The 12,237-nt window shown below is 35.2% G+C and overlaps 2 protein-coding genes across 4 annotated transcripts; both read left to right on the forward strand.

Annotated features, from left to right (window-relative positions):
• Positions 1-1,797: 1,797 nt before the first annotated feature.
• On the forward strand, positions 1,798-7,837 carry LOC123914045 (mitogen-activated protein kinase kinase kinase 3-like). Its single transcript, XM_045965018.1, has 11 exons — positions 1,798-2,421; positions 2,978-3,295; positions 3,689-3,776; positions 3,942-4,004; positions 4,141-4,301; positions 4,541-4,616; positions 5,137-5,196; positions 5,326-5,433; positions 5,541-5,777; positions 7,023-7,129; positions 7,238-7,837. Exons 1-11 carry the CDS (start codon positions 2,003-2,005, stop codon positions 7,488-7,490), a joined length of 1,890 nt encoding a protein of 629 aa, XP_045820974.1. The 5' UTR covers positions 1,798-2,002; the 3' UTR covers positions 7,491-7,837.
• A 988-nt stretch (positions 7,838-8,825) lies between these two features.
• On the forward strand, positions 8,826-12,118 carry LOC123916363 (5' exonuclease Apollo). 3 transcript variants are annotated; one of them, XM_045967814.1, is made up of 4 exons: positions 8,826-9,233; positions 9,313-9,418; positions 9,843-10,054; positions 10,733-12,118. In XM_045967814.1, exons 1-4 carry the CDS (start codon positions 9,042-9,044, stop codon positions 11,867-11,869), a joined length of 1,647 nt encoding a protein of 548 aa, XP_045823770.1. In that variant the 5' UTR covers positions 8,826-9,041; the 3' UTR covers positions 11,870-12,118. The 3 variants fall into 3 exon arrangements, with proteins under 3 accessions (XP_045823770.1, XP_045823771.1, XP_045823772.1); XM_045967815.1 differs by having other exon boundaries at positions 8,874-9,233; positions 9,894-10,054; XM_045967816.1 differs by having other exon boundaries at positions 8,874-9,233; positions 9,948-10,054.
• The last annotated feature ends 119 nt before the right edge of the window (positions 12,119-12,237 follow it).

The raw sequence follows: 12,237 nt of genomic DNA on the forward strand, positions 1-12,237 counted from the left end.
ACATTTATTTTCTCTCTCATCTAAAAAAAATCTATTATTTTATAAGCTACTCTTAGTAGCTTATCATTTTTAGCTGTTTTCTAATTATTTCTAGCTTCTGATTATTTTAATAATCCATAACAAACAGATGCAAAACATTTAAAAGTGATTTTTTTTATAAAAAAATAATTTTTTTTAAAAAATAAACTATAACAAACGGCCACTCAACCTAGCCCCCAAAGTTGCCACTAAATCGACACTAAACAAATTAATCGTACGGTCGAATATAATGACACTCCATCAGTTTTCCAGCATAAAATAATTCTTCTTTCTTTTTCTCTCATCTCCTAAGTTCTAACCCTAGCCGTCACCTTTTTTCTTCTTCTTAGTTTATCAAAGAGGGGTGATTTTAGGTCAAATTTTGACCTAAAATCACCCCTCCAAATTGTTTTTTCTTTCTCGTTATTAAATAAGTGTGATTTTTCACATATTTGTTTGGTTTTGTGTTATTTGTTATCTCGTCCTTGTGCGGTGTATTCTGTTGTGTCGTCTCTGTGCGGTGTATTTTGTTTTCCCGTCTTTGTGCGGTGTTCATTTGTTTCAGGTTGAAGGATTAGATCCGATCAAGTACAAATCTATCCAATGTCGACTTTTGTGTCATCAACGCTGCAGATCTGGGGGCATGGACATTCCAGACACTTCAATATAGTCATATATGTAGGCTTATGTAATTTGCCGTTTTATGCTATTAACATGGATGCTGTGAGTTTGTTTGCAGATTCATCCTTTTTGTTTTTAGCAAATTTATATTTGTATTACATCGATATACTCTATTAGTTTAAATGAATGAATATCCTTTATTTTTAGTAAAAAAAAAATAAATCCAATTTTTCCCACTATAACAAATTAAACAGTAGTACTCCCTCCGTCCCAAAAAGAATGACCCAGTTGACCGAAACACGCATGCCAATGCATAACTTTGGCGACTAATATCTTTAATTGTATAATAGTAAAAATTATAAAAAATTGATATTTTGAAAATACTCATCGAGACGAATCTAACAACATCTTATATGTTAATATTTATTTTTATTTATTAGTAGAAAAATATGGTCAAAACAATATATATGAATAGTGCATATATTCAAAATGGGTCATTCTTTTTGGGACGGAGGGAGTACTAGAAAACGCCATGTGTAAACCAACCGTAATCCACTTGCACAATCACCCATGTAGATTCTCTTTTGGAATTTACCACCTTTTTTAATCTAGTTACTACACTACACAGCAGCAGGCTTTTCTAGTTTCAGCCAAACACAACAACCAAACCAAACCAACAAACTGAAACAAACAACAAGTAGCAGCACTATTTTAAACCCAACTACCAAAAAAGATAATAATAATAATAAGGGTTTTGCTAACGAGTGCCCCCGGGGCACTCTTTAAGCATTCCATTTAAAGAAACTTTTTATTCAAAAAGTTAAACACTACAATTTCCAATGCGTTGACTTTACGCATTCCAATAAAAATTCTATAAAAAGCTTACTATTTAAGGGCTTAAAGAGTGCCCCAGGGGCACTATTTAGCATTTGCCTAATAATAATAAGGGTCATGCTAACTAGTGCCCCGGGGCACTAGTTAAGGATACAAAAAAAGCAATTTTTGTATTGGAAATGACACTCTTTATACTTTACAAACATTAACTACACAAGTTTCAATATAATTTTACTATAATTATTATCCTTAACTAGTGCCCTCGGGGCACTAATTAGCATTTTCCTAATAATAATAATCAATCAATCAATCACAGTTACGTTTGTCTCTCACACACATACGTTACTCTCAAAAAAAGACGCACGTGGGAGCAGACAATTGCCACGTCACTTATCCAACCACCGTGTGCCGTCCCTTCGTCGTTTCTTCCTTCATTTCATTTCATATCATAAAACCTAGTCTTCTCTTTCTCCACCCTCTTTCTCTCAATTTCTCCGTTTACCAATTCCCAATTCCCAATTCTTTAATAATGCCCACCTGGTGGGGTAAAAAATCAACCAAGTCCAAGGACCTTGAGTCACGTGGCGGCGGCAGCAGCGGCAGCAGCAGCAGCAGCAACGGCGGTGGTGTGCTTCATTTCAATTTCAACAAATCTCCGATCAGAAACGGTTATTATAATAACATTAATAATAAACATGAAAACCCTAACGATGGTTTGAATTTTAGAAATTCTCCCAGATCCAGTAGAGATTTCACTCCTTCGAGTGATTCGATAGGGCTTCCTTTGCCTCGTCCTTCTGTTTCTTCTACACAAAGTTTCAGCAATGATCAGGGGAATACTATTACTTTTGGATCTGCTTCTGTTTCTGGTGGTTCTAGCATTAGCTCCAATGCTTCTTCTGATGATCCTTCAACTTCTAATTCTCAGATTAATACCGCTAGCGCTAGGTTCGTTCGTTAATTCTTATACTTAGACTCAATTACTCATCAATTCACTTTCGATCCATTCAATTTACTCTTTTTTATGATTCATATGATAAAGTCACTTTTATTTTGTGCTTAAATTTAAATTAAAATTAAAATCATAATTGTATTTGTTTTTAGGTTATGATTCTGAATCTAAATTTGTATGAATCACTTATTTTCTTGTATTTTCTGTCTTCTGTGGTTAATTTCTGTTTTGAGGAGTCTTGGAGATTTGGGATTATCAGTTCTGTTTTGGGAATTCTCTGTAATTTAGACTGACTTAGGTGATATCTAATATCAATGCAAAATAAATTTATTGTATCGCAATGTATGGGTATATATATCTTCTTACTAGGTGGTTGTGAATTTAAAATATGGGAGGATAATAAGTTATGATTGCTCAGAAAATGCAAGGAAAAGTAACAAAGAGATCATTAGCTGTTAAGTTTTTTCATTCTGCAAAGGGTGTTAATGTGTTATAGTTCTCTTCATTCTGCAATATACTGTTAAACTAATCATTGTCATTTCTTTATGCTAGAGGACAATGTGAAGCAAAGTTCAATGTGAGGCCTAAAAGCCCGGGTCCTGGGTTAAGAGGGCCTACCAGTCCAACATCACCTCTTCATGCAAGGTTGCATGTTTTGAGTCTCGACTCACCTACAGGCAGGCAAGAAGATGGAAGGAGTGAATGTCATCCATTGCCTCTTCCACCAGGCTCTCCAACTAGTCCTTCTCTTCCAAACAGCACAAGACCAAATGGACTGCTAGAAAACAGTACTGCTAATCGTGGCAGGTGGAAGAAAGGAAAACTTCTAGGTCGGGGAACATTTGGGCATGTTTACTTGGGATTCAATAGGTATTGGTTGTTTTTTCTTCTTTTTCCTTTTTCGGCGATGTATATTCACTTTCAATTCTAGTTTGGGTTAGCGCCCAACAAATTTTATCATGCATAATTTTCAATTCCTGAATATTTAAGTATAAAAAGTGTTTTTTTCAGTCTGCTAGTTGTGATGTTTACTCGGATATTTAGGCTACAAAATTAATGTGACAATGCCGATTGTTGTCGGCAAAAACAAAAACTCTGACGTTAGAGCACAACTGTTTATACAGAATGATATCATCAGCTTATTTCAGATTGCACATTCTGTCTGTCCATATTACTGACAGATTACTGAAAGTATATGTATTCTGCTTCCAATATTTGTTCTACCTCTAAAATGCTTGTATTGCGAATTTGCAACTTTGATAGTGAAAGTGGACAATTGTGTGCAATAAAAGAAGTCAGGGCTGTCGGCGATGATCAAACCTCAAAAGAGTGCCTCAAACAACTTAATCAGGTAATTCTGTTCTTCTTCTGAAGAGATATACTTGATGTTCTAACAGAGTTGCAACCGAGTTTTGTTTTAATAAATTTAATCATCATTTTATTATCCTCACACAAAAAACCTAATCATCTTTTGATGGTCTAATAAATCTATACAGTATTTTTCAATTTGCTACAGGAGATAGATTTGCTGAGTCAGCTTTCACATCCAAACATTGTTCAATACCATGGAAGTGATATGGTATTCTAAAATATTCCTGATGTTTATAATCCTCTGTGTGTGTGTGTGTGTGTGTGTGTGTATAGACATACACACACGACATAGAGAAAGAGAAATTAGAATATTCATGAATGTGATCTGTTTTCCATGTTTGCAGGGAGAAGAAACACTTTCCGTGTATTTGGAATATGTCTCTGGAGGTTCCATTCATAAATTACTTCAGGAATATGGGTCCTTCAAGGAGCCTGTTATCCAAAATTATACCAGGCAGATTCTCTCTGGACTTTCCTATCTTCATTCGAGAAATACAGTGCATAGGTAATTCTATTATTCATATTACTCCCTCTAGTCCTATATATAAGAAATTTTTTACTTTTTAGATTCATTATAGAATTGATGTATCTAGACTATAATATTGTCTAGATACATAATTTCTACAATGAATCTAGAAAGTAAAAGTTTTCTTATATATAGGACCGGAGGGAGTATTATTTATAGCTTGAAATTGGTGCTTCTGGACTCCCTTGTAAACTATTTAGCTGTTTTTATCTTCACAGGGATGTTAAAGGGGCGAACATACTAGTTGATCCTAATGGTGAAATCAAGTTGGCGGACTTTGGAATGGCGAAACATGTAAGTTTATCATGCATATGCTTTAAAGAGTGAATTGCTTCTGGATCACTTGAAAACTAAGTAATTGTTTCCGGTTAATATTTGCCATTCTACTTCCGAATTGTGAAAAAGAAAGATTCTGAAGGTTTCTATTCAATTTATTCGACTCCATCTGAATGCCTAATGGCGGAGCATTCCTCTACCTTGAATGCACACCTTTTATCTCTCTCTCTCTCTCTCTCTCTCTCTCTCTCTCTCTCTCTCTCTCACACACACACACACACACACACACACACACACACACAATTGTGCATGCGCACATAGAAAATGAGAGGTGGAACATATCTGATTCTTACACAAGCATCGCACGTTCTCGTCACTGTTCCATCTTTTTATTACTTAAAACTATACATCGTTGTTACAAGCATTTGGTAGATAGCAAATATAATTTAGCGGGATTAAAAAAGTATAATATTCTTTTTTGGTTGATTTCTTATTTATGAGGGAGATCATCTCTGAATTATGATTTTTCCTGGACCAGATAAATTCTTCTTCCTCGATGCTTTCTTTCAAAGGAAGTCCACACTGGATGGCGCCAGAGGTAAAGTTTGTTCCCCTTTGTTTCAGATCTTAATTTTTTTTTCTTGTGCAACCCATCCCATCCTTCCATCATCCTCCCCCTATCTCTTCCACTATAAGTAGTAATGTATCCTTATATTTACTTTCTTAGGTTGTAATGAATTCAAATGGCTATAGTCTTCCTGTTGATATTTGGAGCTTGGGATGCACAATTCTTGAAATGGCAACATCAAAGCCTCCTTGGAGTCAGTATGAAGGGGTGTGTGATATTGACTATTTTGAACCAGCATTCATTTACATATTTGTTGTGATCCTGTTTGTAAAATATGAAGGGCTAATGCTGTTTTTTAATGTTGGATTCAACAGGTGGCTGCAATATTTAAAATTGGTAACAGCAAAGACATGCCTGAAATTCCCGACCATCTCTCAAATGATGCAAAGAATTTCATTAAGCTATGCTTGCATAGAGATCCTTCAACTCGCCCTACAGCCCAAATGTTACTAAATCACCCCTTCATTCGAGATCAGTCAGCAACAAAAGCTGCTAATGTCAGAATAACCAGGGATGCTTTTCCATACATGTTTGATGGAAGCCGGACGCCGGTATAGTCTTTGATGCTTATTTATTTTCTTGGTGGAGTTTTGTTTCATTGACATCTTACAAACTAGTTCGGCACTCATTTTTAAGTTTGTAACATAATCATTATAAAGGGGTTCCGTTCTCCTAGGATTTGTTTGGGAGTTTAGAGGGAACGGGAGAAGAGGACTTTGAAGATAAAGGAAGGAGTAAAGGGAAAGGGAAGGGTGAATAGTCTCGCCACCTTGCATGAGATTTTACTTTTCTTCATTGGACAAAAATCCTCCCATATAGGAAACTCAAAATGTATTGGGGGAGGACTTTAGAGGGTTTTGGAGGATTTTGAATAAGTTTTCAAACTTATTATTTTTCTTTATAATACTTTCAAAATAAAAAGATGTTACTCATAAACATTTTCCACCCACTCCTTTCAAAAATACTCTTCCTGAAAAAGTGACGGATTCTCCTCCCTTCACCCCTTCCATTGAAGGCCCTCTCTAGTATCCTCCATTTCCCTCTTAACTCCCAAACGCCTTAAAGATTAACATGCTGCAATCATCTTTGAAATTTAGATGAATCCCTCGTTTGAGGTGATACCTTACTGGATAACATGTAATATTATATGCAATAACTTAATGATAACATACTTAATCGTTTAAAAAAAATGATAACATACTTGATTATTATTTATTCAGAGGAGGTATAAAACCATGTCAGGGTTTTATTCACAGTTTCTTAGGTCTTTTGTGATGTCTCTACTATTTAGTTTCAACTTTCAACCTTATGTGTTTAGCAATCTCAAATTTAAAATAATAGAATGTAAATATGATGCTGTAAGTAGTAACGTTACAATTGACGTGGTATCTGCAAATCACTAGGTGCTTTGGGGATATTTCTTTAATTTAATGGAGAATGAAACATGCTGCTTGTTGTTTGGCTGTATCTGTAGAGTTAAGCATTAATCACTGATACTTAATTAAAATCAGGAGAGATTAAAAAGGAAAATGTTAGAGATTGTTGTCTTGTCTGTCATGTGTATATTGCATAATCCGCTTCTACCCATAATCTGCATCCTCATGCTACCAAATAATTCTACATTGGAGCAGAACTTGAACCCAAAATGCCATATCATTTGAAGTCACAATTCTGAACACACACATACTCCTAGCACTGAATTAGATAACTTTCAAAGTTGCATATTTATTGGAAATAAATTTTATGGTCAGTGTTGGATTGGAACTAACTTTCTCTTTGCTATTATGGCTTTGCAGCCAGCTTCAGATCTTCATTCCAATCGAACTTGTATTGCTGCTTCTCAGGATGCAGATTATGCAACAAAAACAGTTGTTGCAGCTTCACGAACACCAAGGAGCCCAAGGTTAGATATTTTTTGTGATTGTTTATGATTGAAGCATAGTTTTCTTGACCTCTATATAAGTTTTATTTTTATTTTGACTGACTTGTTATTTGTAATTTCCTTGTTCAGAGACAACACAAGGACGATCACATCTTTGCCTGTATCTCCGTGTTCAAGTCCATTGCGACAGCATGGTCCTGCTCACAAGAGCTGTTTCCTCTCTCCTCCTCATCCAAGTTATACAATGATGGGACAAAAGCCCCTTGTTTCATATGAATCATATCCAATGAGATCAAATACCAAGTTTACTCTTGATCCTTGGCATGAAACACATATGTACAAAGCCCACACACCTGTTGGATCCCCAAGAAGATTTATTTGAGTTGCCGAATGTAAATACTCATAAAAATCTTTCTTGGTTTTCCCCGGATGCCTTGTGCTCTCTAGTTGAACTTCATTCAATCTTAACTCTGAAAGTTCAAACTATATCTAAAAAACTCTTGTTCATTCTTTCTTTATACATGAGAAATAGACAGCGGTAGAAGTGAGAAGTGTAGGAGCCCTCTTTGTGCAGGCGTTGGACCGGGGAGACATCGTAGCTTGTAACAATTTTTATTGGTTACTGTAAACCGAAGGTGTTTACCATGTTTGTACTTTGCAGGCGTTTTTGTTGTATATTATGTTATTATTAGTCCATGGCAGAAGAAAAAGAAAGTAAATTTTCATATATTTATATTTCCTTTTATAATTGTTTTTTTAGCTGAGAATGGGACGTGTATGGAGGAGTGGTAATAAGCCATCATTTTTTGGGTCTAATTCCAAACCGTCACTTCAAGAGCCTGAACAAGGATGATGGATTCAGATTTTCCGAGGTGTTTCATGGATTCACGAGAGGCTTGGATGTTAGTCTTCGTTGGAAAATTATGTCAAGTGTGATTTTTGAGTCAGATTTGTTGGGTGTGATAAAGAAAATAACACCCTTGAGATTTACCTAAATGCAGAAATTTTAAGAATTTTGGCAATTTAGAGAAATATAGATTCAAGAATGACCATTCTCTGAAAGTTGTTGTTTCTTGAATTTTAGCAAAATCATGTCTTGAATTTTAGCAAAATCATGTCAAGCCACATGTATAAAAGACATGACTCTTCCATAAGAGATGACACATACGCAACCTGCACCAAAGATGCTTTAAGCGTGTGTATATTTTCCTAAAAAGAATTCTTTAAGCTTTTTATAATTTTACATTAAATAGACAAGCATATTATTTACAATTTATAGTTATTTGACTGAGTAATCATGATAACATTATAAAAACAAAAAATGATAATATTATAAAAATTTAATTTATATATACCGTTGGTGGTGTAAAATTATTCTACAGATACATTAAATAATATATTGACACATCATATAATGTGTTTTGAAACAAATGATAATACATTATTAAATGTATTTGTAAAATAATTTTACATGCCCAATAATTAAACTCTATAAATAAATAAAAAATTAGATGAAAAGATTACATTAAAATTTGATATTCCTTTGTATATAAAAAAAATAGTTAAAGAAAAGAGTTTAATGAATATGATATGTTAGTGTAAATTAATTTTTTCATGTCATACAATTATAGTGAAGTATAGTGGAATGATTTTGCGGAATACAAGGTTCATTGACAATGTAAAATTAATATACATTTCTCTCCAAAGAAAAACCGGCAATCCAATTTTTTTATTATTGAAGAAAATAATTATTTATCGTGAAACTTCCGCGGGAGTATGTGCCAAAAAAAAGAAACTTCCGCGGGAATCCACGCAATTTTGAAAGACTTTTCCTAAACCTAAAAAGTAAAATCCATCGATGGTAGCGCCATAAACACGGTTAGAATTAAGAGTTGTTGTTGTTGGTGATGAAATTGAGAAGAAGAAGAAGAAGATGCCGACCGAAATGCCTGAAGGATTACCCTTCTCAGTAGACACATGGACTCCATCTTCAAAGAGCAGTAAAAGACACCATTTCCTAACTCACGCTCACAAAGACTATTCCTCAAACATCATTTCCAACTCCTCTTTCCCTATTTACTCTACTCTTCTCACCAAAACCCTTCTCCTTCAACATTACCCTAAGGTAATTCATTCAATTCATCAATTACCTTTTTCTCCTCTTATTGTTTCTCAATTCAATTATCTTTTTTATGTTTTTGCAGCTTGATCCTTCCTTGTTTCTGCAAATTGAAGTCGGTCAATCCTTCGTCATCGATGATCCTGACGGAAACTTCACTGACACCGCTTTCGATGCCAATCACTGTCCTGGTAATTATTTCAATCAATTTGTACACTTGTTTATATATTTTGTGTTTAATGGAGATGCACTGACCGGGTAAAATAGTTTTACACAATTATCCAATAAAAACTATCAGTTTGTCATGTCATATCAAGAAAGTGGGGTGACGTGGCCGAAAACATGGTTGTTATTGATTGACAGTGTAACATTATTTTACACCGTTAGTGCATATTCCTTTTTCTCTTGATTATTTTTGAGTTTAATGGACATAAACAGACAGAGTAAAAAAAAACTTTACACACTCAACCAATAAGAATGCTCCAACCTTCCTTGTCATATCAAGAAAGTGGGCTTAAATGGAGTGATGTGGGGGAAAACATGGTTGTGATTAGTTGAGTGTGTAAACCAATAAGAATGCTCCAACCTTCCTTGTCATTTCTTTACTTTGTTCAGGGGCGGTGATGTTCTTGTTTGAAGGAAAATTTGGTAATATCTTACACACAGGAGATTGCAGGCTAACTCTTGAATGTTTGCTCAACTTACCTGACAAGTATGTAGGGAGGAAGGGGAAAAAGCCACAATGTCCTCTTGATTGTGTTTTCTTAGACTGTACTTTTGGAAATTTTTCTCGTTCAATGCCTACCAAGCATTCATCTATTCAACAGGTTGAGTAACTTTTCACTCACAGCATCAAACTCCATGACTTTTTTGAGCTATTTTCATTAGCACGATTTAGGTATTCAAATTGATTTTTGTAAATGATTTTTCATTATCTTTGGGTAAGAAGATGCTTAAATGTATATAAAATTCCCCTCCTCAACCTGGAAAATATAATAAGCATATTTGATTGCATATATTCATTTGGCATGCTTTCTGGAAGGAAGTTATTGGCAAAAGAACTTGTCGCACAATGTAGTATGAATAGTACTCTTCTGAGCTCGATATTTTAATGTAAAGACATTATTTTTTTAATCATTGAGTATCTTGAACATTCATTGAATAGTGTATAGGCATTTTGTACATAAAACAGTTTGGTAATAATATGTCTAATTCTTATCTTTCATATTTAATGCCTTCAACCTTAGTCTTTATAGTTGCCAAAACTCATAATTTCTGTGTGTTGAAAATTGAATATGTTACAGCAGGTAGATTCTTAAGCTCAAGTGTGCTTTATTTATCCTTTTTTTTTCGCAGTTCCAATTTTTTAAACTTTCAATGTATACTACATGCATATTACTGAGTTATTTTTGGTTAAATTGAATCCATCATTATGGAATATCATTAACTCAATATGAGTAACAATGGTTCTATCTGACAGTTCAGCTTTTGGAACTACAAAGCAGGTTGTTAATTGTATATGGAAGCATCCTGACGCATCGACAGTGTATCTTACCTGTGATGTCCTCGGTCAGGAAGACATCCTTGTTCAAGTGTCCCAAATATTTGGAGCCAAGATATATGTCGATAAAACCAAATATCCAGAATGTTTCAAGAATCTAGCAGTTACGGTGCCTGAAATCCTTGGTGAAGATCCATCTTCTCGTTTCCATTTATTTGATGGATCTCCAGGACTATATGAAAGAGCACAAGCAAAACTGGTTGAAGCCAAGGCAGCTTTCCAGACTGAACCTCTCGTTGTCCGCCCTTCTGCTCAGTGGTATGCTTGTGAAGAGCTCTCAGATGTTCAAAACAATAGAAAAAAGAGGATGAATGAAGCAGTTAAGGATCAATTTGGTGTTTGGCATGTCTGTTACTCAATGCACTCATCCAAGGAAGAATTGGAAAAGGCACTTCAACTTCTTGCTCCGAGGTGGGTTGTTTCAACAACCCCTCCCTGTAGGGCTATGGAGCTTAATTATGTTAAGAAATACTGTTTTAACTCTAAAGCTGGTCTCAATAACTCTGTGCTGAAGCTTCTGGATATGACTGTGGTAACTTCTGATGACGTTGATGCATTTGTCAAACCTGTAAACTGTTATCCTGTGCTTGAAGGGACCCCTCAGCCATGTCCGAACACTAAATCACCCGTCAAGCAGTGCACTGCTGCAAAAGCACTAGAAGAATTGTCTCTTCCTAGTAATCGCTCGCCTGTCACATTATTTGGAAGAGCAAGGCTTGGTCTCCAAGCTGTTGACTTTTTACGAGGAGGGTGTAATATTTTGCCGGGTAATCTCCCTTTGCAAACAGTTTCAAGTGATGCAAGACAAGAATTCTTGGATGCTGCTGCTGAAGTGAAACGGGAGAGGTCACCAGGAATAAAGGAAAATTTACACAATGTGAATGATTATCAGCAATCCGAGGTTCAGGAAAACACAAGAGTTCATAAGAGTGACTCTTGCGAAAATAGTGGATCCCCTGGCTTGAGTGAACATGTCAGAAAGTATTACAGGTCAATGAATCTTCCTATTCTTCGACCTCTTCCCTCATTAGTGGATCTTATGAATTCAAGGAAACGTGCCAAGATGGGAACCGATCATTGATCTTACTTTCCTGCGGTTAAATTTGTTTTACAATGCTGGGAAGTGGGAAATTCCCATGGATAGATGAATCTTAAGATGTTAAATGAATTTATTTCACCTTGCTGTTTCTCAAACTACTGTTTATGTTGCAAAAGTGCTTGGCAAGAAGCAGCAAGGTGGGAGGGAAGAATTTGCAGCAGCACTGTAAAATGTTGTGTTCATTATCTTTTCTTTTCTTTGAATAATAGATACATCAACAGATGCTTAATATTCAGGGTTTCGTATGAGATTGAGAATAAATTTGTAAGGCCTGTCGAGGCTAAAAGTTTTGAAGTTGTTTTAAAAATGAATCATGCTAATGAGTGTCTCAGCACACTTTTTTTTTTTAC

This window comes from Trifolium pratense, linkage group LG3 (genome assembly GCF_020283565.1).
Source record: "Trifolium pratense cultivar HEN17-A07 linkage group LG3, ARS_RC_1.1, whole genome shotgun sequence".
Lineage (NCBI taxonomy): Eukaryota > Viridiplantae > Streptophyta > Magnoliopsida > Fabales > Fabaceae > Trifolium > Trifolium pratense.